The sequence below is a fragment of the Bos taurus genome, chromosome 7 (genome assembly GCF_002263795.3).
Source record: "Bos taurus isolate L1 Dominette 01449 registration number 42190680 breed Hereford chromosome 7, ARS-UCD2.0, whole genome shotgun sequence".
NCBI classification, from domain to species: Eukaryota; Metazoa; Chordata; class Mammalia; order Artiodactyla; family Bovidae; genus Bos; species Bos taurus.
In genome coordinates, this window is record NC_037334.1 from 19,908,690 (window position 1) to 19,930,988 (window position 22,299).

Consider the following 22,299-nt stretch of genomic DNA (forward strand, 5'->3'; position numbering starts at 1 on the left):
GACAAACAAAATGTGGTCCAACCATGCAGTGGAACACTGCTGCTGCTGCTGCTGCTGCTAAGTCGCTTCAGTCGTGTCCGACTCTGTGCGACCCCATAGACGGCAGCCCACCAGGCTCCCCCATCCCAGGAATTCTCCAGGCAAGAACACTAGAGTGGGTTGCCATTTCCTTCTCCAATGCATGAAAGTGAAAAGTGAAAGTAAAGTGGAACACTATTCAGCCTTAAAAAGGAAAGAAATTCTGACAGACGCGAGAACGTAGTTGGACCTTGAGGATATAGATGGACCTTGAGGATATTACACTGAGTGAAATAAGCCAGTCACAAAGGACAATTACTATAGAGTGGAGGTCTGGGGAAGTCAGTGTTTCATGGGGACAAAGTTTCAGTTTGGAAACTGAGAAAGTTGTGGAGATGTTTGCGGGGATGGTTGCAAAACAATGTGAACGTACTTAATGCCACTGAGCCATGCATCTACCAGTGGTAAGTTTTATATTAGGTATACTCACAACAACAAAAGTTTTTAAATGACGTCTCTCTCATGAAGGAATGAATGGTAATTGACATTATGAGTTTACAGGACATGTTCATAATTGGCAAAAAGTCTTCAGTTGACTCTGACAACTTAAGTGTCCCACAACTGTTGAGGATTTTGCTGGCTGACGCAGTCCCAGTATGGAAACCACAAGGTTCTGAGGAGCTGACCTCTCCCCCACGCACACCTGCCTATCCATTCTCCGTCTCGCCCTGCCTCCCCCTGCGCCCGTTCCTGCTGCCCCAGGCGCATGCGCACTTGCTCGGTGGGAGGTGAGTGAATGCGCACGCTCCGGGCACAGTCTCGCGTCAATCTCCGCCCCTTTTCCCTTCTAGGAGGCAGCCTCAGGCTGGTGCGCACGCGTCGGGGCGAGGGGCGGGTACCAGCACGGCTCCCCCAGGTGGTGGCTCTCGCGAGAGGCCGGCCCGCGATCTTGTAGCTCCCCCTCCCCTCCCTCCGCCTCCCGGGCTCCTGCTGCAGCGTCAGCCCCTGTCCGGCTTCGGTGGCTGCGGCGGCCCCGATCCCGTGGCTTCAGCCCCGGCGACCTTTGGGGCCCCTCGGCCCAGATCCGCAGCACCGCCCATCTTCGTCGCCTCGGCGCCGGCCTAGGCCGCGGCCGCAGCCCCGGGCTCGCGTCGGTGCCGCCCGCTCCCGGCCCGCCCCCTATGGGCCCCGGCTAGAGGCGCCGCCGCCGCCGCCGCCGCCGGCCCGCGGAGCCCCGATGCTGGCCCGGAGGAAGCCGGTGCTGCCGGCGCTCACCATCAACCCCGCCATCGCCGAGGGCCCGTCCCCTACCAGCGAGGGCGCCTCCGAGTGAGTGGGCCGGGCCGGGGCCGGGGAGAGGACAGGATGTGTGTGTGGGGGGGGTGTCCCAGAGTCGCGAGGTCTGGGGACGGGGTCGAGGAGAGAAGAGGGGAGAGGCCCCGAGTAGCGAGATCTGGGAAGGGGGAGTCCCCGAAAGGAGGAGAGAAGGCCCAGGTAAGGTCGGAGGAGGGATCCTTGAAGAGGAGAGGAGAGGATGAGGGACTCTGAGTATGATATTGGCGGGAGGGGGGTCCCTGAATGGTGAAATTGGGCTCTGGCAGGGTTCTTGCTGGAGGATGATGGTCTGATAGTGAATCGGTCCCTGCGGGGATAAGACGGGGATATGAGACCCTACAGAGTGAAGCTATGGTAGTGATCCTCACCTGAGGGGAGAGGATGGGTCAGGGGTCCCTAGTGGTGAAATCGGAGGAAGGGGGAGGAGTCCCTGAGTAGTGATGTAGAGGGAAGGAAGGGGTCCTTGCATTCTAAGAACAGGGCGCACGGGGTTCCTGAAAGGAGAGGATGGGGCTGGCAGGGTCCCTGGGAGTGAGCATGGGGTAGGGGCGTCCAAGAAAAGGGGAAGAGGGTGTCTGAGAGATGAGGGAGGGTCTTAGGGAATTTGGGGGGAAGGGAGCCTGAGAAGATTTTGCTGGTGGGGAGAGAAGCTGCTGAACCTGGGGAGAATGGTGAGGCATCCTGACAGGGGCAGAGAGGCTGGAGAAGTGGGGAGTGAGGGGGATTTGGAGGGCCAGAGGTGGGGAGAACTCGGAGCAAGAAAGAAGTCAGGGGATCTGCCGGGACCCCTGAAAGCAAATGAACAGAGAGATTCTGAATTGAATGGATTAACAAATCCTTGAGGGGCTGGAGAAGTGGTGGTGGTGATTTGAGGCCATGGAGGGGGATGGGAGGACTTGAGGGGAAAGAACGGGACAGAGAAAGAACCTGGGCCTTTGGGGGTTGCCCGATGGCAGACTTGTCTTCAGAGCACATCCCTGACCTCCCCGCTTCGATTCTCCATGCTGGAGTGGAGCAGGACGGTCCTAGAAACACCTGGCCTGGGTCCGTGTGCCTTGTGCAGGTGTGATCTGTGAGAACCCAGAGGTGATGGGCGAATGGCATGTTTCGTGCCTCTCAGGGGACTTGGCCTCCCTGTAACCAAATGAAGGAGGAGCGCCTTGATGCACATGAGTGTGAGTTCACATCTTTCTCTGTCCCTGAGGGCAGCTCAATGTGGGGATGCGTTCCTGATTCTCAAAAAATTCGCTTATTCTAGGGACTTCTCTGGCAGTCCAATGGTTAAGACCCGAGCTTCCAATGCAGGAGACACAGGTTCGATCCTTGGTCAGGGAACTAAGATCCCACAGGCAGTGTGGCTCAGCACCCTCCACCCTCCAAAAAAATCCACTTATTCTTACAAGAGAGCTCCTTCATCATAGTTGCTCTCTCTCTCTTTTTTTTCTTAAAATGTGATCTGTGATTTCCATCCCTTCAAAAATTTCCCTAGTAGAAGCCAGCCATTGGAATTCCAGAGTGTTGTTTTGTTTTTTAATAACCACAGTGGAGTTGCCATTAAATGTAAGATGGATTAATCAGCTGACTCCAGAATGCATTTTAGATGTCTGTTGGGCAGGCTGAAGACTTTCCAGGGTCTGAGGGTCTAGCCACAAAAGCTGCCTCTTCAGCCCTTCAGTGGAGGAGTTGTGGCACATACATTTACTCCTTTGCCTCCCCTCCTCTGTCCATCGCATCCTTCTTCCCCCTTTATCCAGGTCCCGGCTCAGGCGGCCGCTCCCATGAGCCCAGGCTTTGCAGGCAGACTGGACACAGGTGTCATTCACTCCAGCCTGTGCCACTTCCTTGCCTGTGATCCTCAGGCAGGTTACTGACCCTCTGAGCCTTCTCCCTCCCTTGTGGGCTGGGGTCTGCAAGAGACTCGCCTCCCAGGAGGATCATGAGAACTCAGCAAACTGGTTAAAGCTCTGGTACCTGCTCGCGATGTGGCACCTACCTCCCAGCGACCTCTTCTTGCTACCAGCTCAGGTTGACATCACCCAGCAGCAGGTCATCTTGCTCCAGGGTGTCCTTTTGCTTACATCTCTTTAAGTTGTAGGCAAGTCATGATTGATCTTGGGGATTGGAAGGTTCCTGCCAGAACTCCAGTCTACCCCTTTATCTCCTGCTTGAATCCCCCCTACAAGATCTCCCCGAGCTGGGCAGTCAGCTTTGGCCTAAATGCCCTGGAGACAGACTTCCCTGGATGCCCAGTGGTTAGGGCTCTGAGCTTCCACTGCAGGGGACACAGGTTTGATCCTTGGTTGGGGAACTAAGATCCCATGTGCTGCACAGTGCGGCCGCTAAATAAATTAATAAATTGTATAAATGCCCTGGGGAGTGGTGGCTGGGGGGACCTCTTCTTCTTCTCTAGAGCTGCACTCACGGTTTGGCTAGAGCTCCAGGCCATGCCAGCCCTTGACACATGGCGTGTCCAAATTCAGGGGAGCTGTAAGCATAATATGCTTTCCAGATGAGTTCATTTCACCTGTTTTTTTTTTTTTTTTTTTTCAAATGTGGCTAGAAAATTTTTAATTGCACACATAGCTTATGTTCTTTTTCTTAAAAAAAAAAAAAAAAATTATTTGGTTGCATCCGGTCTTAGTTGTGGCACGTGGGATCTTTAGTTGTGGCCTGCAGGCTTAGTTGCTCCACGGCATGTGGGGTCTTAGTTCCCCAACCAGAGACTGACCCACCTCCTCTGCATTGCAAGGCGGATTCTTAAGCCCTGGACAACCAGGGAAGTCCCTGTTCTCTTTCGGGCAGCCCCGAGTTAGTCCTCCTGGGCACTGAGCATTGAGCTGGCGTCCACCTGCCTGTTACAGGGAGCTGCCTTCAACTTCAGGATTTGATTCAAAGTCAAGTCACCAGGGAAAATAGCATACTGTCAACATTTCCTTTGAAAGTTCCCTGAATCACCCAATAAAGTGCCATATATGTGGTTGGTTTTTAATCACCGGGTCTAGGAATGTGTGTGCGTATAAATGCTTGGTGTTTACAGTAATGCTTGGGATATAATAAGCGCGTGCTGGTGGAACGGAATGCCCTGCATTTGTCCGCACCATTTATAAATTATGCCCCTGTCTTTCCCCATCCAGTGGCTGTGTGTAATCCATTTAAATTAGAGGCACAGGTGTAGCAGCTTCTTGTCGTCCTCCCCTAGGTTCTGGTTCCTTGCTCTGAGGCCACTCTGACTCTCAATTTGCTCCTCCATCCTCGTGAAAAATCCTGGGGACCTCCACTCCCTGACACCTGGGCTTCTCCCCATGGTTCCTTCATCTCCTTCCCTTGTGGTCTGAGCCTTTGTGTCAGGAAAGAGGCCTCCTGGATCTGATATCAGAGCCATCAACCTACAGCTCATCACCGAGATCTAACCTTTATGATGTGGTGAGGGGTGGCTGGTTCTCGGGGAGGCCGGCTGTGTGTCTGTGGATTGTCTGTCTTTCCTACCAGATGGTAGGCTCTTGAAGCACAAGAGTCAAGTCTGATTCACCTGCCGGCCCCAAACCCCAGGGCCCAGGATGCAGTGGTGGCTCGGTGACCCTGGCTCAGACTGAGTCATCTCCTGGTGGCTCCCACACTCTCGCTCACCCTTGCCCTTGGGGTCTCTGCAGAGCACATCTGGTGGACCTCCAGAAGAAGCTAGAGGAGCTAGAGCTCGACGAGCAGCAGAAGAAGCGGCTGGAAGCCTTCCTTACCCAGAAGGCCAAGGTTGGTGAGCTCAAGGACGATGACTTTGAACGGATCTCCGAGCTGGGAGCCGGCAATGGCGGAGTGGTCACCAAGGTCCAGCACAGACCTTCGGGCCTCATCATGGCCAGAAAGGTGAGCTGCAGCTGGCAGTAGGGCGACTGCTCTGTCCCTATGCTCTGTGGGCAGGTTCCCTGGAGATGGAAGGGAAGGTTAAAGGGTGCAGGCATCTGCTTTCTGATTGGCTCCTGGGCTCAGAGGCCCCACCCCCCCAGCTTGGGTTCTAATTAGATTGTGGCAATGCAGGCTTGCCTCAGGCAGCTCCTCCTCTAAGACTGCCCTGTGCCTTCCCAGCTGTGGCTGCAGTTCAGATTCGCAGGAATGGACTGGCTTGAGAAAGGAGCAGATGGAAGAGAGGAGAGTCAGGTTCCCTTAGAGCCAGCTGCCCCCTGACATCAGAGCCAGAAGAAAACCCTGCCCACCAAGACCAGCTGCTAGGAGCGACAGTCACCTTTGGGGGATGGGGTCCAAATGACGCGTGTTAGCCAGTATTCTCCAGAGAGAGGGAACCACTGGGGGTGTAGGGGGGAAGAGTAGACACTGGCTCAGGCAGTCATAGCGGCTGGCAGGTCTGAAGTCCGTGGGGCAGGCCTGTGGGCTGCAGACCCAGGGAAGAGTTGAATCTGGAGGTGAATCCCCATCCCTTCTAGGAAGGCCTTCACCTGATTGGATAAGGCCCACCACTTAGAGAGTCATCTGCTTCCTTGAGAATCTGATGATTCCTGTGTTAAATCACATCTAAAAATACCAAAATACCTCCACAGTGATGTCTAGATGGGTACCTGACCCAACAACTGGGTGCTGTGGCCTTACCAAGGGGTCATGTGAAGTGACCATCACCTCCCTGTTCAGTGCAGACCCCGATGCTGAGACGTCCCTCATTGGGGCTGCTGTGCAGCTGCCCTGCTGGTCTGAGGGGGAGGGTCCCTGAGAGACACTGGGGGTGGGGAACAGAAGGAGGTCCCCACCGGGGGACAGTGGCTCCTGCACACGTCCCCAGGGCCGTCGTGTTGACGTGTGACTCAGTTCATACAGTCATCTTCCTTCAGACGTAGAAAGCTCCCTCTTTGGATCCCATCATCTGGACCCCATGGTTTCAGAATCGCATTCTTGGACACTTGACCACCCCGTACCCTGGTGACGGGATCTGCACAGGGCCCGCTTTTCCTGGGAGACCTGTACTTAGGGCTTCCGCTGGGGTCTGTCACTTGGCTGTCCCTCTGCCTGCCGAGCTCCTCCCTCCTGAAACGTACAGCCCCTTGTTTTCTATTTCTGAGTGCTTTCCGCAGGCCTTCTTTTCCAAACCAGAGCAGCCCCAGAAATCCCTGCTCTGCCTGAAGCACCCCCAACTCCAGGGAGCAGAAGGGCAGCCATGAAATTCAGACAACAGTTGGGGGTGGGAGGGACTTGGACTCAGAGTGCTTCTCAGGGTCAGAAGGGTCTTCAGGCTGGCCAGGACTCTTCCGGGTGGTAGATAACCTGACTTATGTAACCATGGATCTCTGAAAGTTTGTCTACAGCTTCCTTAAAGCCTGTGAAGTGGGGCTTCAGAGTTTAAAGTTGGAGAGTTGGGCAGGTGTAGTCTAGCTAGGAGCCCTGCCCCATGTATGCCTGTGCCCAGCTTTGACCCCTGCCTCAGTCACAGACTCTCTTTGCTGTTTTTGCAACTTTCCAGAGCTTCTATAATCCTTTAAAAATAAAATCTTTGGAAGGGGAGGGAGGGGAAGGGACTCCCCTTAGCAGTCCAGTGGTTAGGACTTGGCACTTTCACTGCCAGGGCCAGGGTTTGATCCCTCGTTGGGAAACTGAGTCCAAAAAAAGAAAAAAAAAGAAGGGTCCAAAAACTGGGGGGAATGGGTCTCAGATTTTGTTCCGCATCAGGCGTGGTCTCCTCTAGTCGCCTGTGGCCTGTGCAGCCATGCACCCAGGGTCACACAGTTCAGGGAGACCTTCCCCAGTGGCCCTGGAGCCCTCAACCGGTCTATGGGGGTCCAGAGCTCCTGGAGGGCCAGTTCACCCCAAAGGCCTGTTTGCCAGTGAGGGACACAGGTGGGGAAATTGAGGCTCAGTGACCTTCCTCCACTACCCTTGGTGGAATTCTGAGCTCCCAGGAAGCTGAGTCTGAATTCCATGCATTCCAAGGGTGTGAGCTTATCAGATGGCCCAGGTGTAAGGGTGAAGGTGGGGCTGGCCGGCAGGATCAGCAGGCATCCTGCTGTGGGCTGCGGTCCCTCCTGGCCCTCTGATGGGCAGGGCAGTATCCTGACCAGTCCCACACGAGCAGTGAGGCCAGTCCCACAGGACCCAAGGGAGCTCGTCTCCAAATGTTCTCTGGACTCCAGCGTGGCATCCCTACTCCTCCTGCGTCCTTGTGAGAGCCCCAGGCTCGAGTCCCGGGAGTGTGTTGCGCCCACATGGGTCTCCTGACTTCCTGTGCTCCCAGCAAAGGAATGTGTGTTCAGCCTCTGTGTGTGTTCCTCCCCTCAGCCCCTCTGGCTTTAAGAACGGAGGTTACAGGCCTACCAAAGGCCACGTCCCAACACTGGCCCCCTTCTTTGGAGTGATGGCCCTGAGTCAAAGCTGGCACAAAATGTGCACTCCTGTGCCTGTAGACCAGCAGCTCTGTTCTACTGAGAACCTGAGGCTGAGCTGGTCGGTGTCTGGCTTGGGCTTGAATCCTCTTGGATCTGTTCTTTGCAGTTGACCTAGTCTGTGGGCACGTGCTGGGTGTCCTCTCACAAGAGAGAGCCATCCTACTGGAGGTGGCTGTAGGAAGGCACGCTGTCCGAGGGCCTGTGACCAGAGCTCGGCTCTGCAGGCAACCTTCAAGTAGGGGTGGGAGGTTTTGCCTGGGGGCCTCATGGGTACCAGGCATCGTGTTGCCAGAGTCTTCCACAGTTCTCCAGGTTTTGAGGGGCATTCGTGTGGGTCCCACACATACACTGTGCCCCCTGAACTCGGCCCACACCCCTCTAACAGGCAGCTCTCTGTCCTTCTACCTGGCACCCCCACCTTCCCTTGTCCATCTGGCTGAATCCCACCCATCCTTTGAGGCCTGGCTTCAGTGTCACTGGAATCCTGGGGCACCTGTCTGATTCCTCCATCAGCACCTCTACCACCTGGGGTTGCTCTTCCTGTGTCTCACCCATTCCCGGTGGCATGTCCCCTCCAAGCAGGACCTTCTCTGCTGTCTGCTCATCACTGGCCCTGCGTGTAATCAACTCCACAGAAATGTCTGTTGAATTGGTCATTTTCAGATACCTGGGCTCTGGCTCTGCCTCTCTGACAGGGGTGGGTGGGAATTATACCCTTTCCTTGTGGTATTGCGATGGCTTGGGCACCTGGGACTCGGAGCAGCCAGGTCAAGGATCCACAGCCTGGCTCTCTCCCACCACGCGGGGAATCTTGGCTTCCCTGGGGTTTGTAGCTGGGCATTACTCTGGGCCCTTTGTCAGCTGTCTTCTGCGTCTCTCTAGGCGGTCCTTCCTCGTCTTTCCAGGTATCGTGATGAATTTGGTGACAATCCTTTCTGTCGACTTGGACTCAAGGGGAAGGGGAGCCACGCTCCCAGCGGGGCAGCAGAAGGCTCACTGTGGTCTCTCGGCTGGCAGGGGAAGGGGAACCCACCCCAATGAGGGGCAGCGGTGAAGCAATTGCCCTGTTGAACAGGGTACTGCTGGGTCTGCTCCTGGAAGGGCTGACACTGTACAATTTGATTCACAGAGCTCCCCCTGTAACCAAGTGGACAGTGTTGCCTTTGATGATACTTTTTTTAAACAGCTTTAATGAGGTGTAATTCACCTACCATACAATTGAGCCTTTTAGAGTATTTAACTCAGTGATTTTTAGTATATTCGTGGAGCTGTGCATCCATCACCATCATCAATTTGAGAACATTTTCATCACCCCAAGATACATTCCATCCCCATGAACAGTCACTCCCCCGCCCACCCTCAGGCCCTGGCAACCAGAGACCCGCTCTCTGTGACTGAGGGTCAGCCTGTTCTGGACGTTTCCTGTTCTGGACGTTTCCCATTAATGGAATCACACCCTGTGTGTCCTTCTGTGTCTGCTCCTCTCACTTAGCGTTATGTTCTCAGGCTGCATCCATGTGGTAGCCTGTTGGGGCTTCTCTCCTCATCATGGCTGAGTGGTGCTCGCATGCATGGAGGGACAGCATCCTTGGCCTGTCCCTCCTTCAGTTGATTCAGGGCGTACGGGTTGCTCCCATCTTCTAGATTCTGTGAACATTCCTGTTCAAGTCTGCACTTGGGTGTGCGTCCTCGGCGCCCAGGTAGGTGGATGACCCCTCCTTTCCCGCCCCCTCAGCCGTGCGGCCCTGACCCCACCCCCTCTTCCCCACAGCTGATCCACCTGGAGATCAAGCCGGCCATCCGGAACCAGATCATCCGAGAGCTACAGGTGCTGCATGAGTGCAACTCCCCGTACATTGTGGGCTTCTACGGGGCCTTCTACAGCGACGGCGAGATCAGCATCTGCATGGAGCACATGGTGAGCCCACCCGTTCCCCCACCCCCTAGAGCCCTGGCCTGTTCCGGGGGCCTAGGGCAGGTGGGGAGGCGGTGCAGCTGTGTACACACTGCACATAGCTTCCTTTGTTTCTTAAGCACCACAGAGCCTCCTCTCAATTTTGCTTTCTCCCTGGATCCACGGGAGACACTGCTCTCTGTGGGCTGAGCTGGCCCCATCTTGTTCCCTCCGTTGGTCATCCCGGCGTCCATGTGCACCCATTGGGTAATTTACGAAGCACTGTTGACAGACACTGAGGTTGTTCCCAGTCCCTGCTGCGTTATGAATAATGCTACGTTGAAAGTCCTTGCACCTGGGACTTCCCTGGTGGTCCAATGGTGAAGACTCTGCATCCACTGCAGGGGATGCAAGTTCAATCCCCGGCCAGGGCACTAAGATCCTACATGCTGTGTGGTGCGGCCAAAAAAAAAAAAACAGGAAAGTCTGTGAACCTAAGCAGGCCCACCTGGGGAGGGCTGCTTGAAGAAATGCTTGACTGCTCCTTCCCACATGCCCTCTAGCCAGAGTGCATGGTCTGGGACACAGCTCTGGACCCCCAGCTCAGGCCTGTGGGGACCAGGTCTCTGCAGTGGAGGGTGGGCGCCCATCTCCTTTAAACCACGGCTGATTCCTATGCGCCCCGTCATTAAGGAACTCTGGTCTCAAGGCTCAGAAATGGGTGGGATTGAATGTCATGAAAGCAGAAGTGGTCAGAGCTGAAGGCCCCTGGAGGAAACACTGCCGGCCCTCTGCCACCCGCCCTCGGCAGGTAGAGCCCTGCCTGAGCCCAGCCGTCCAGGCCCCGGACCTCGGGGGCCCTTGCAAAACCAGGATGCAGTGTGGCTTTCAGCAGGCAGCTTCCGTTACGCCCAGCCTCCAGCCCACTGTCCTCTCTGATGGTTTTGTAATGAAGACAGGAAACGAATTTGAGCAAGAGCCCACCAGGAATGCTTGTGAGCCACAGGGAGGGTTCCCCCCCAGCTGCTTTGCCCCCACCTGGCAGTGCCCAACGGGTGCCCTTTCCTTACTGGGGAGAAGGCAGTCGTATCTGCCCGCCCACCTGGCCACCTCCTTGCAGATGAGAGTCAGGCAGAGTCAGGGCGAGAAATGGACGGGAAGTCACTCTGGTCTGAGGGGGCCTCTGCTGTATTGTAATGAACCCCCCACTCCCACCCCGACCTCTCCTTCTTCCCTCCCCCCCGTCACCTCCTCTGTGTGTTTTTGGCCACAGTACACAGGTGTGGCACGTGCAATCTTAGTTCCCCGACCAGGGATCAAACCCGCACTCCCCGCTTTGGAAGCACGGGGTCATTAAGACCCCGTGAAACCACCAGGGACGTCTCCCCATCTCCTCTTCAGCCACCCCCACCCCTGCTCCCTGCATATCCTGAGTCAGGAGGCTCTTCTTTCCTGGCAGAGGAGAGGCAGCGTCCCAGCCCCGCCCCTCCTCTTCCCCCTCCACTCAGTGGGTGTGAAGCATCGGCTCCTGTGAGGCTCCTTCCGGGAGCACGCATGATGCTGGGGAGAGGCTGGATTCTCTTTGCTTGCTGGGCTCGTGCTTAAAGCTCCTGGTTGGGCTCTTCTGGTTCACTTTCATAGCGAGCATAAGAGGACGGTGGACACGTAGATCACACGCAGACTCCAAGACACGGGCCCCAGTGTGGCCCACGCACCCTGCTTTCTGCTAACAGGTGAGGGCCCACAGAGCTGTGCCTTAGGGAGGGGGCGCCCTGGGCGGGGAGGGTGTGAGGAGGGACAAGACAACAGGAAGCGGCGAGAGAGCCCGGACCAGTCATGCCTTTGGGATCCCGCACTTAGTGGTGAGGGGGCACTCGCAGCCCCCCACCTCCTTTTGCGGGACTCTGGAAAAATGTCACACTGGGTCTGTCCGAGAGGGTGAGGATGGGGCAAGGTTTCACCTGCACGCAGGGTCCTGCTCTTTGGTTCTCCTCTCCCACCAGAGAGCTTCCAGCTCTAGCTTGTGGGAAAAGCCCCCCGGCTGTGATGAGCAGCCTCAGTTCAGCCCAGGAGGAACTCACCTGCCAGTGTGGAAAACAGCAGAATTGGCAGCTGCCCCGGCACCCAGACCTGTTCCTGGGGAAAACAAGGGGCCCAGACCAGTGGACAGTGGTGTCTCGGGGCTGCAGCGGCCAGGGAGCAGCCGACAGACCGCTCAGAGGCACCTCTTGGTATTTCTTGGCCTGCAGTCAAATCTACCAAAGAATGCAGTCCCTTTTCTACAATAATGAAAAATCAGATGTGTCCTTCAGCAAAGGGGAGGTAAAGAATGACAGCAGGCAGCTTCCCAGGGGAGAAACGAAACCCACAGTTACGCTCCAGAGGAGCAGTCCTCCAGGAGAAAAGAGTGCATCGTACGAACCCACGGATGAATGGACAGACAGACAGGCTGAAAACGTGGTCTTCCTCTGTGCACATGGATGTGTATACAGGAGCATGGAAGAATCTGGAAGAAAATAACACACTTCAGGAAGGCTGGTGGAATTTCTGGGAGATCAGGGTACAGTTCATCTGCGTTTGAATTTTGAAGAGGAATGTATCAGGTTTCTTTGGAGGTCCAGTGGTTAAGAATCCGCCTGCCAGTGCAGGGGACACGGGTTCTATCCCTGGTCCAGAAAGAGTCCACACGCCCTGGAGCAGCTACGCCTGTGCACGACAACTACTGAGCCTGTGCTCCACCCCAGGAGAGGCCGCCGCAGTGAGAAGCTCTCACGTGGCAACAAAGACCCAGGGCAGCCAAAAACAAATTTTTAAAAATCTTAAAAAAAAATGGTACTAAAAGAAAGATGTATTCGTGTGCTCCGTTCTCAATGAGTGGAGGGCTTTGGGATGCTCAGAGGACACAGGCAAACTGAAAGCTCACAGTCACGCATAAGGAGTAAGACCCGGGCTCAGAGGGACCTTGCCGTGGGCCTGTCACGCCACATCCTGTCCCATGTCTCCTCAGCTGTGGACCAGGGGCTCTCCACTGGGCAACGTGGGGGCCCTTCACGGCTGTCACAGCCAGGGAGATGCTTCTGGGGGGCAGGGACGCTACCCATGGTGCCCAGGATGGTCCCTCATAGAGAATGGTCCGTTCTGATGTTGGGGGCGAGGTAAAGAAGAACCTCACTGTGTTCTGAGCCACCTCTAGACCCCAGCCTGGGGCCTCTCCTGCCCCCATCTCCACATGAATGTTCTCCCTAAACACCAACCTACAGGCGTATCACAGCCCTTCAGAAAATTAGGAGTGTGAGGAGCCAAGTCGGAGAGCAGAAACCACGATCCTTTTTAAACATTCCTTTAAGGTTGAGAAAATGAGAAGGGCTTCCCTGGCAGTCCAATGGTTAAGAGTCTGCCTGAGAGTATGGGGGGACACGGGTTCCATCCCTAGTCCAGGAAGATCCCACATGCCATGGAGCAACTGAGCCCCTACCCAAAAACTCCTGAGGCTGTGCTCCAGAGCCCGTGCTCCACAAGAGAAGCCACCGCAATGAGAAGCCCTGCACACTGCAACGGAAAAAACCCCCTGCTTGCTGCAACTGAAGAAAGCCCAAGTGTAGCAGTGAAGACCCAGCACAGGCAAAAATAAATAGTTTTTTGTTTTTTTTTAATGAGAAGAAAAGGAATTCCCATCTCACCAAGCATGTAGAATGGGGCTGGGCCGGCAGCCTGTCTGCTGGGTGCACCAGGCCGCCTGGTCCCGTGGGTTCCTCTCCAGCCACCCACCATGGGCGCGTGCACGGCCACTCGCCCCCTCTGGGGCAAGTCCATAGAGCCTACATGGATTCCCAAAGTGTCAGAGGGCTGGGGTTTTCCAGAACTCTCACCACAGCCCTTCTCACCAGACACAGTGGGGACAGAGGCCTGGGAAGGGGGACTAGACATCCCCAAGGCTGCAGGCTTCTTCCCCACTGCCCAGCGAAGTGAGAGGCCTCCTGGGGCAGCAGGTGGCCACAGGGGCCCTGGAGCAGGGGAGAGAGAAAACAGGCTGTCCTCCCTGCCTCGAGTTCACATTTCGACCACCTCTCCCAGCATCCCCCAGGTCCAGCTCTGGCTGTCAAACATCCTGGGGGCTTTTCCGCCTGGCCAAGAGGTGCTGTGGGCCGGTCGGCGACCCCTGGGCTTGTGGTCTCCACGTTTGCACAAGACCTTGCACAAGACACTGGGTTTCTGTCGTTTCCTCATTAGCGTGTGGATTTGGGTCCCCGCCCGGGTCGGGGAACCGACTAGGGTGACCTGTGTCAGGTCCTTTGCTGGACATCCCAGGAGCAGGACAGTGAGCAGTGGCTGTCGCTTGCTCCCCTTCCCTGTGCCCCTCAGCCATCAGGCCTTCCTGGTGGAGCCAGGGAGGCTTCGGCCAGGGAGCAGTGAGGGAACCCATGGGCTTGGCCTCCCTTCTGCGCTGGACCCTTGCCGCTGGCACCCCTGTGGTCTCGCTCCCCTTTCCGCGGCCTGGCCGGCTGGCTAGAAGGGGACCCAGGCCCCAGAGCTGCGAGTCCACTCAGGTACACTCTCTGGTGCTCCGGCTGTGAGCTCAACCTCTACCCCATGGAGCACTGGCCTCTGTGGCTCCGCTCTGCCTGCTGCTAACTGGCAGCCTCGAGAAGGTTGAATCCTGTTGTCCAGCCAGGGCCTTGGTTCCAGGAAGCTCAGCCGCCTGGGAGCACGCTGGCAGCCTTTCTGGTTCTTGAGCCTTTGAAGCAATGGGAGTCCCTGCCTTGGGCCCGTGGGTCGCCTCTGGCTGTGGTCTGGCCTCTTTCCTGCAGACGTGAGTGAGCACCCACTCGCCAGGAGCCTGGGAAGTGGTTTGTTTTCCAGCCTGCTGCTTTGGTGTCCCGAGGCCCTGGCCTGGCAATGGCTCAGAGCAGCTTGCCTCTCCCCTGTGCTGTCCCCAGGATGGCGGCTCCCTGGACCAGGTGTTGAAAGAAGCCAAGAGAATCCCTGAAGAGATCCTGGGCAAGGTCAGCATTGCGGTAAGTGTGTAGGCACACTCCTGGCCCTGCACTCTCGGGGTTCATTACTGCTTCTCCCCGCTTCCAGGTGACCAGGCTTCAAGGAGCCCCTGGAAGCCAGTGGTGGGCGTCAGCGTGGTCCCCTTCAAAGAGGCAGAGGTGCCATTGCCAGCCTCCACCAGCTGTGTGCCTGAGTGGGCCAAGTCCTTTGCCCATGAAGTGGGGTAATGCTCCCCAACCCATGCAGGCCTTGGGCAGGGGATGGAGACGCTGTGACCCCAGACACGTGGTGTCCCACGGTGCTGTCATCGTTGACTGTGGCCTCGCTGACTCGGTGAAACAGCCTCTCCATCCTTCACCCTATCAGCCTGGGAAGCCTGAGCACAGTCCCAACAGCGAAGGGCTTAACAGAGGATGCCCCTGGGGCTGGGGTGACCTCCAGGGCAGGAGGCTGGCTGGACAGTTATAACCTCGGGCCTTGTCTCAGCTCCCAGGGATCCCAGCCCCTCCTCAGATGAGGAGAGAGCATTGCCCACGTCACAGGCAGGGGGCTTTGTGAGAGTCGATGAGGTGGGTGACTGTTCCCACCCCAAGGATGTGGTGACTGTCTCGTGGCCACTGTGGCCTGGCCCTGGGGACAGTCCCCCTGACGGTGCCCTGCGGCTCCCCTGCAGGTTCTGCGGGGCCTGGCATACCTCCGGGAGAAACACCAGATCATGCACCGAGGTAAGGGGAGGGCACCCCGGCCTTGGGGTGTGCGGGGCGGCAGTGTCCTCACTTCCAGCTCTGCCCCCAGACGTGAAGCCGTCCAACATCCTGGTCAACTCCCGGGGGGAGATCAAGCTGTGTGACTTCGGGGTGAGCGGCCAGCTCATCGACTCCATGGCCAACTCCTTCGTGGGGACGCGGTCCTACATGTCTGTGAGTCCCTCGATCCGCTGTGCCCCCGGGTTCTTCTGCGGTCCTCCCTGCCACCAACCCCATCAGTTTTTCCCCGATTTCCAGGTTTTCCAGAAGCCTGCTCTTCCCTGTTGTGCCATTTCTGTCTTTGCTGGGTTTCTCCTCTCCTTTGAATTTCCAGTCTCCTTCATCTTCTCACTTAGGTTTTTGTCTCTCTGCCCAGCTTCTCTCCACTGCTGGTAAAAGTCCAGTCGGGGAGAATCGTCAGTCAATTTCTGAGCCAGGCAACTGGCCCTGCATTATTTTAGTAGCCATCCAGGCGATTTTTAGAGCAAATTACGAGAAGTCAGTCTTGGGATTGTCCTAAGAGCAAGACGTCCCTGGGCAGGGCACTGTCCAGCTGTGGGTTGTGGGTTTGTGGGGGGCTGCCGTCAGCTCAGATGGATGGAGTGGAAAGAAGAGACAGAACGGCCTGCTTTCTGTTGCTGGGTCTCTGGAGGGATCCCAGAGTGGGACAAGGGTGCAGGGGGACCCCAGGGTGCCGGTCCCTCCTCATCACCCTCGGGGTGTCTCCCTGTCTCCCTGCAGCCGGAGCGGCTACAAGGCACACACTACTCGGTGCAGTCAGACATCTGGAGCATGGGCCTGTCCCTGGTGGAACTGTCCATCGGCAGGTACCCCATCCCCCCGCCGGACGCCAAGGAGCTGGAGGCCATATTCGGCCGGCCCATGGTTGATGGCGCAGAAGGAGAACCTCCTAGCATCTCTCCACGGCCGAGGCCCCCTGGACGCCCCATCAGCGGTAGGGCTCCAGGCCAGGGCTTCCGGCTTGGATGGGCCCCAGAGCCTGGGGATGGCAGCTGCCTCCCCACGGGCCCCTCTCAGCACCAACTGTCCCCCTGGGCCACGCTCCCTGAGGTCAGTAGTCCTCAGATGGTCCTGTGGCTTCTGGGGACAGCACTGCAAGTGCCCCAGACCCTCCCGTCTGGGGCTGCTGCACCTGTTGCTACCAGCTGGCTGCGTCGAGAGGCTCAGTCCTCAGCCAAGGCAGGGGTGGGGTAGAGGGGTGGTTTCTCCCACATTTTATCACGAGAACGTTCAAGCATACAGAAAAGCCAAAGGGTTGCCCAGCAGGCTCGCACCCACCACCTGCCATGGCTGTTCTCCTGTGTCAGGCCCAGTCTTTTGGGGAGTGCAAATTGAAAGGAATTCAACTCAGGGTCTCCTCCAGTGGCTGCTTGGCTTCAGCTCTGTTGCACAGCCCAGTGTGGGCGGGAAGAGGGGTGTCCTGCAGAGGTCTCGTGGTACCTGGACCAGCCACCTGTGAGATTCAGGCTGATGCTTGCACCATATTGAGGGCTGGCTCAGGGTCAGGATCAAGGTCCCAGCTCAAATGGTATAATTAGGCAATGGCACTTAGGGATCTGTGACTTTATTTTTCTTAAGTCAAGTGACCAGAAGAGAGTTGAATTAAGTTTGAGACCAAAGGACCATGCAGTGGACTGCAGTTGGTTGGCTGGCTGGTTCCTAACAGCTTTTTTGAGATAGAATTCACATAGCAAAGGATCCACTCAATTCATGTTAACAACACTGGATTTCTGTACCTTCACAAGGATGTCCGACCATCACCTTATGTGAGTCCAAAACATCCTCGTCACCTCAGAAGGAACCCCTGTCCCTCTCCCCTCCGCTGACACCCAGGAACCCACTTTCTGTCTCTGTGGATTGGCATGTTCTGGACATTTCCCATTAGTGGAATCACACCCTGTGTGTCCTTCTGTGTCTGCTTGGGGTCTGTCTACGTCACAAGTGTTGGTGCCTAGCTCCTTTTTTATGGTCACATAATATTCCACTACTTGCGTCATTAGTTGGTTTTCACAATATTTTCAAGCCCAGACCGTTGCTTCCCTGCTGCCATGCCCAGACTACTGGGCTATTGTAACTTCCTCCGAGGGGAGAACCTCCCCCACCCAAATCTGTGTCCTCAGACCCTGGCCCCTCCTTTCCCTGCCTGACTCCCAGATGGCGCCCCGACCTTCCAGGCAGGGAGGAGCAGTGGGCTATGCCAGGCCATTTGCCTGCCAGCACCTCCCCCAGCCCGGCCCCAGCCCGAGTGCCCATTTCAGGCCAGGGGACAGAAGGCAAAAGTCCAGCTGCCAAATGCAGGCCTGGCCAGCTGGGTCTAAGACAGGGGTCAGCCACCTCAGCCGGCCACCACTGTGAGCCCACAGGTCTGGGCAAGGTCATACACACAGCTGCCCGCCCACTGCCAGCCCCACCCCCACCCCCACCCCCACCCCCCGCCAAATGCCCTGCCTGCACAGGGAGCAGGGGTTTGGATTTGGGACAGCCCAGACGCAGCCCCATGCCAGATGTATGCCTTGTCAACCAACGTTCCTATTTGTTTCCATGTTTGGGGTTTGTTTCCTTTTTCTCATTCACTGGAGGGTCAGGAGAGAAGTTCCTTTCCCAGGAGGGCAGCCAGGCCAGGGAGCCTGCCCTGTGGTTCGGGCCAGGTGGGAGGAGGGTGGTCGGCCTCACGTTCCACACACTCAGGCCTTGATGCCAGACAGAAGCACAGTGGCCACCTGCCCATCTCACCCGAATTCATTTCTGCCCCGGGCAGGTCACGGGATGGACAGCCGGCCTGCCATGGCGATCTTTGAGCTGCTGGACTACATTGTGAACGAGGTGCGTGCCCAGAGCCCCGCTGGCAGGTTCTCCACACCAACGGGAGTAAGCTATTCCTGTTGGAAGGCATCCCCCCAAGAAGAGAACTGGACACGTAGACCGTGGGGTGTGCGGGGGAGGGGCCGCAGGGAGAGATGGAGACCCTAGTCTTCAATAGGATGTTGTTATGTTACCAGGTGTGAAGACATGTGGCCTCACTTCTACCTGTGATACATAGACCTACTCTCCCCAAGGGGCTGTTTTCTTATCTTTATAGAGATGAACCCAGAATTGTTACTCTGAGCCCAGGGGCTAAGTGCTGGGGTCCAGGTGCCCTGACACCCGCACCTCCTTTTCTGAGCATCTTGGTGTCTGTGTGAACTCATGAGTCCTCCCACTTCCTCAGAGAAGGTTCAGGCATTCCCCGCCACCCCCCACCCCACCCCACCCCAGCCTCAGGGAGCCCCCAGCCCATGAGAGGGCAGTGTGGATGCCCACTGTACAGATGGGTACATCAGGGCAGGAGGAGGGGAATGGCACAGGGCCCAGCAGGAACTGACCCCAGAGCCAGCCCTCTCAGTATGGCCGCATCGCTGTCCTGGGCCCTCTGGGACAGACATGGTTTCCGGTAGCCCTGGGGCATTGGGGCGGCTGGGCTTGGGCCAGGCTTGGCTCTCAAGGTGAGCAGCTCAGAGCAGGGTCAGTGATGACAGAGCAGGGTGGGTGGCTCTGGTGACAGCACTTCCTGCACCCAGCAGCGCTGCCCGGGCCCGGCTAGCACGTCCTCCCCTGGAGGTGGAGGAGTGGGCTTCTCCAGTTTTCAGGCCCAAACCCCAGCAGCTGCTGCCTCCCTGAGATCCAGACCCTCAGCTCACTCCAGGCACTTCCAGAGGGGGCGGACGGGATGGCCCTCTCCTTCTCTCCAGAACCAGTTGTGATCCCAACATGGGAGCTCTTGAAAGAAAACCTGGGAAGAGCCTGACCCAGGTGGCAGGGCAGGCGGCAGGGCTCCCAGGGAAGCTGCTGGAGGGAGTGGGATGGTGCCCTCTGCCTCCATGAGAGGTGTCCTGAGGGTCCCCACGGCCGCACGGCTAGGAGGCATCTCTCCCCCTGATTCCCAAACCATCCTTGACCTCTGACTCCCACCCATCTGGTCTGTCCTTCAGCCTCCTCCCAAGCTGCCCAACGGTGTGTTCACCCAGGACTTCCAGGAGTTTGTAAATAAATGGTAAGATGGGGCGGGTGGGGGGAGCAGGCTGCCTGCTTCCTGGGGTGACTGCCAGGGCCTCAGGGATGCTAAACAATGGCAGCATCTGGTGGGACCAGAGCTCACCTGAGAATCGGTCCCCCTCCCAAAGCTGCTGAGTCTCATCCCCAGCTCAGCTCATCCCCACCACCCCGAGTGAAACCAGGCTCTTTGGAAATCACACAATTTCCACCCTGCCTTCTGCCAGCAGGCACCCCAGATTGCTGGCCCTTCAAGCCCGTCACCTCCCAGCTCCCAGGTCAACCTTCCAAGCCTCTTTCAAGGAGGCAGCCCTCTTCGCCCTCTGTGGGTGATGCAGCCTCAAGCCAGCGGACCGTGGACCTGGAGGGCCGGTCTGCCAGGCGCCCTGCGTGTTTAGACGCACACATGGCAGCCCGGGCTTGCACGTCCCACAGCTGATCTGCAGCTGTGGGTGCTGCCATCCCCCACCACCCTGTGAACCTCTCTGTGCCCCGGGAGGCTGTCAGTTTAAAGAACTGCCACTCAGCCCTGAGCTGCCATGAACAACTGCCTTTACATAGTTCTGCTTTTCTGAAGGAAAAACATCCATTTTGACACTTGGACTCCTGAGCTCGGGGTTTTTTATTAGACGTTTAGCTGCGGTTGCTACTAGGTCTCTAAGCTAGCAGCAGCCTGGGGCTTTCCCACCCTCTGTCCCTTTCCCTCTTGTCCTGGCCCCAGGCCCTTGCCCTTCCCTTCTGGGCCAGGCGTCCTGCTCTCACACCAAAGGGTGCGGTGGGGCCCCTCGCCCCAACGGTCCAGGCGGCCAAGGGCAGAAGGACGCAGGCTCCTCCCCTTGGCACTGACAGCCCACTTCTCCTCTCTCCCACCTCCTGGGACCCGCAGCCTAATTAAGAACCCAGCTGAGCGAGCAGACCTGAAGATGCTCATGGTGAGTGACACCCAGATTTTGAAGATTCAGGGGTCCCTAGCAGGCCCTCCATGCCCCAAGTGAACACCTGAGTGGGCTCTGATGACGTGGGCTGGCATGTGGAAGCCGGGCGAGCTGCAGAACCCATGTGGGTCTCCCTGGCTCACTGGAGGGTTCCACGCAGACCAGCTGAGTTCCTCCCAGCTCCCCAGGGACAGAAGGGCCTGCATGCCCAGGGCTAGGGCTCAGAATGACTGGCCTCTGAGGCATTGGGGGCACCGCGGGGTTATCTGCCTTCCTCTAAACCACACTGCTCGATGTCCTTGGAAACCAAGGTGGTCACCAGAACTGACCTTCTACCAGCAGAGCTGCCTGCCAGCCTTAGGTGGCCATCACAGCACCTTCCACCCACGTCTGCTGAGGACATTAGGCCTTCCTCCACTGCCCAGTCTGACTATCTTGAGTCTCAGAGAGAAAATACTTCCAGGCACTCTTGGTGTCCACAGGGGAGAGAAGCAGCCTCTTGGGGTGGCTGCGATGTGGAAGTGTGAATAACCTAGCCATGCCCCCTGGTGGGCTTTTGTGCCCTGCCCACACCTGCAGAGGCCCCCCGCCCAGCCTTCCTCCAGCTCTGCACCTCGGGACCTTTGCACAGGATGGTCCTGATCCTCTGGGGCCGTGTCCTGTTGCTCTCTCCCCAGCTGTGGCCCCTGCTCCAGCACCTTCCCCAGAAAGGCACCTTGTCTGAGCCCACCCCTGTTAGCTGTGGGTCCCGGCTGTAGTTAGTCTGCTGTGAGCCTGGCCTGGCACACCTTGTAGGGTAGGGTCAGCATCAACCTGCTTCTTTCTAGAAGTTTCTTATTAAGTCCAGTGACGTGTGCTTCGGGTATGCATGACAAAAGAAGCCCATGTTCATGGTGGACATTACAGACCAAGGGGACAGCAGCACAAACTTTGAAACCCCCACGGTCTCCCCCCAACCCAGCTCTGTGCAGTTCACACAGTTCAGGCCCACATCCAGGTCTCTGCCTGGGCGACACCACGCGCTGGGTGGGGCTGACTGCTGTCTTGACCACAGGGACCCTGGTCCCTTGATTTGGTTTTTTTCACCCAAGCCTGAGCCCCCTTTAGGAAGGTGGGAGTATTCTTGCCTCCCCAGCTGGTGAAAGAGACAGATGTCGCTTGGGGGCGTAGACCCCCACCCTTCTGAACCAGGGACCTCTGGCGAGTCCAAATGGGAAGTGTGACTGTGAGGGTCACTTAAACTGATGGAGGAGGTGCGATCCTGCTCCCCGGCCACACAGGCCCTGTTTCCAGGCTCAGGAGCCTCAGCTGGTGGTTGCCACCTGGACAGGACGCTCGGGGAACTTGCTGTCCTCACAGAGACCTGTGGTTCAGATCAGATGTCCTCACGCAGGCAGCCCTGCCCCCTGCGACACGGGGCCACACCTGAGGACATCTGTGTTTGTCGCACTGGGGGGCTTCTAGCATCAGGTGAGGGGGGGCCAGGGAGGCTGCTCCACAACCCACCGCAGCACCCAGAGAGCCCCACAGAGGGTCACCCTGGGCTCCAAGGGGCACGGAGCGGCCTGCCCCTTGCCTGAGACCCTGTCCCACGTCGCTGGCCCTGGGGTGGGGGTCCAGCCATCTGTCCAGAGCCAGACTGCTCAGGCCACTCCTTCCCTTTCAGAACCACACCTTCATCAAGCGGTCCGAGGTGGAAGAAGTGGATTTTGCTGGCTGGTTGTGTAAAACACTGCGGCTAAACCAGCCCAGCACGCCCACACGCACCGCCGTGTGACGGTGGTCCTGCTGCCGCCACCAGGCCTTCCCCCCTGCCCCATCCCTCCTGCCATGCCCTCCGAGGGGACGCACACGTGGCCCTCAGGCCCGGGGAGGCCGATACCGCTGTGCTGTCTTCTCAGATCCTGCTTCCTTAGGTTTAAAGAAAAAAGAAAAAAAAAAAAAAA

The 22,299-nt window shown here is 57.4% G+C and overlaps 1 protein-coding gene across 2 annotated transcripts; it reads left to right on the top strand.

The window, feature by feature from the left end:
• Positions 1–946: 946 nt before the first annotated feature.
• MAP2K2 (mitogen-activated protein kinase kinase 2) lies at positions 947–22,299 on the top strand. 2 transcript variants are annotated; one of them, XM_005208931.5, is made up of 11 exons: positions 947–1,347; positions 5,004–5,214; positions 9,505–9,651; positions 14,565–14,642; positions 15,296–15,347; positions 15,418–15,542; positions 16,110–16,323; positions 18,148–18,212; positions 19,358–19,419; positions 20,305–20,350; positions 21,634–21,999. In XM_005208931.5, the coding sequence occupies exons 1-11, from the start codon at positions 1,256–1,258 to the stop codon at positions 21,931–21,933; spliced, it is 1,392 nt and encodes a 463-aa protein (XP_005208988.3). In that variant the 5' UTR covers positions 947–1,255; the 3' UTR covers positions 21,934–21,999. The 2 variants fall into 2 exon arrangements, with proteins under 2 accessions (XP_005208988.3, NP_001033160.2); NM_001038071.2 differs by lacking the exon at positions 21,634–21,999 and adding an exon at positions 22,020–22,299 and having other exon boundaries at positions 995–1,347.

What these genes read in the sequence shown, in the direction of transcription:
- MAP2K2 (XM_005208931.5), top strand. Translation starts at nt 1,256, where the DNA reads ATGCTGGCCCGGAGGAAGCCGGTGCTGCCGGCGCTCACCATCAACCCC. An exon ending in GGACGCGGTCCTACATGTCT is followed by an intron (nt 15,543 to 16,109) that starts GTGAGTCCCTCG and finishes GTCTCCCTGCAG; the next exon opens with CCGGAGCGGCTACAAGGCAC. An exon ending in TGGACTACATTGTGAACGAG is followed by an intron (nt 18,213 to 19,357) that starts GTGCGTGCCCAG and finishes TCTGTCCTTCAG; the next exon opens with CCTCCTCCCAAGCTGCCCAA.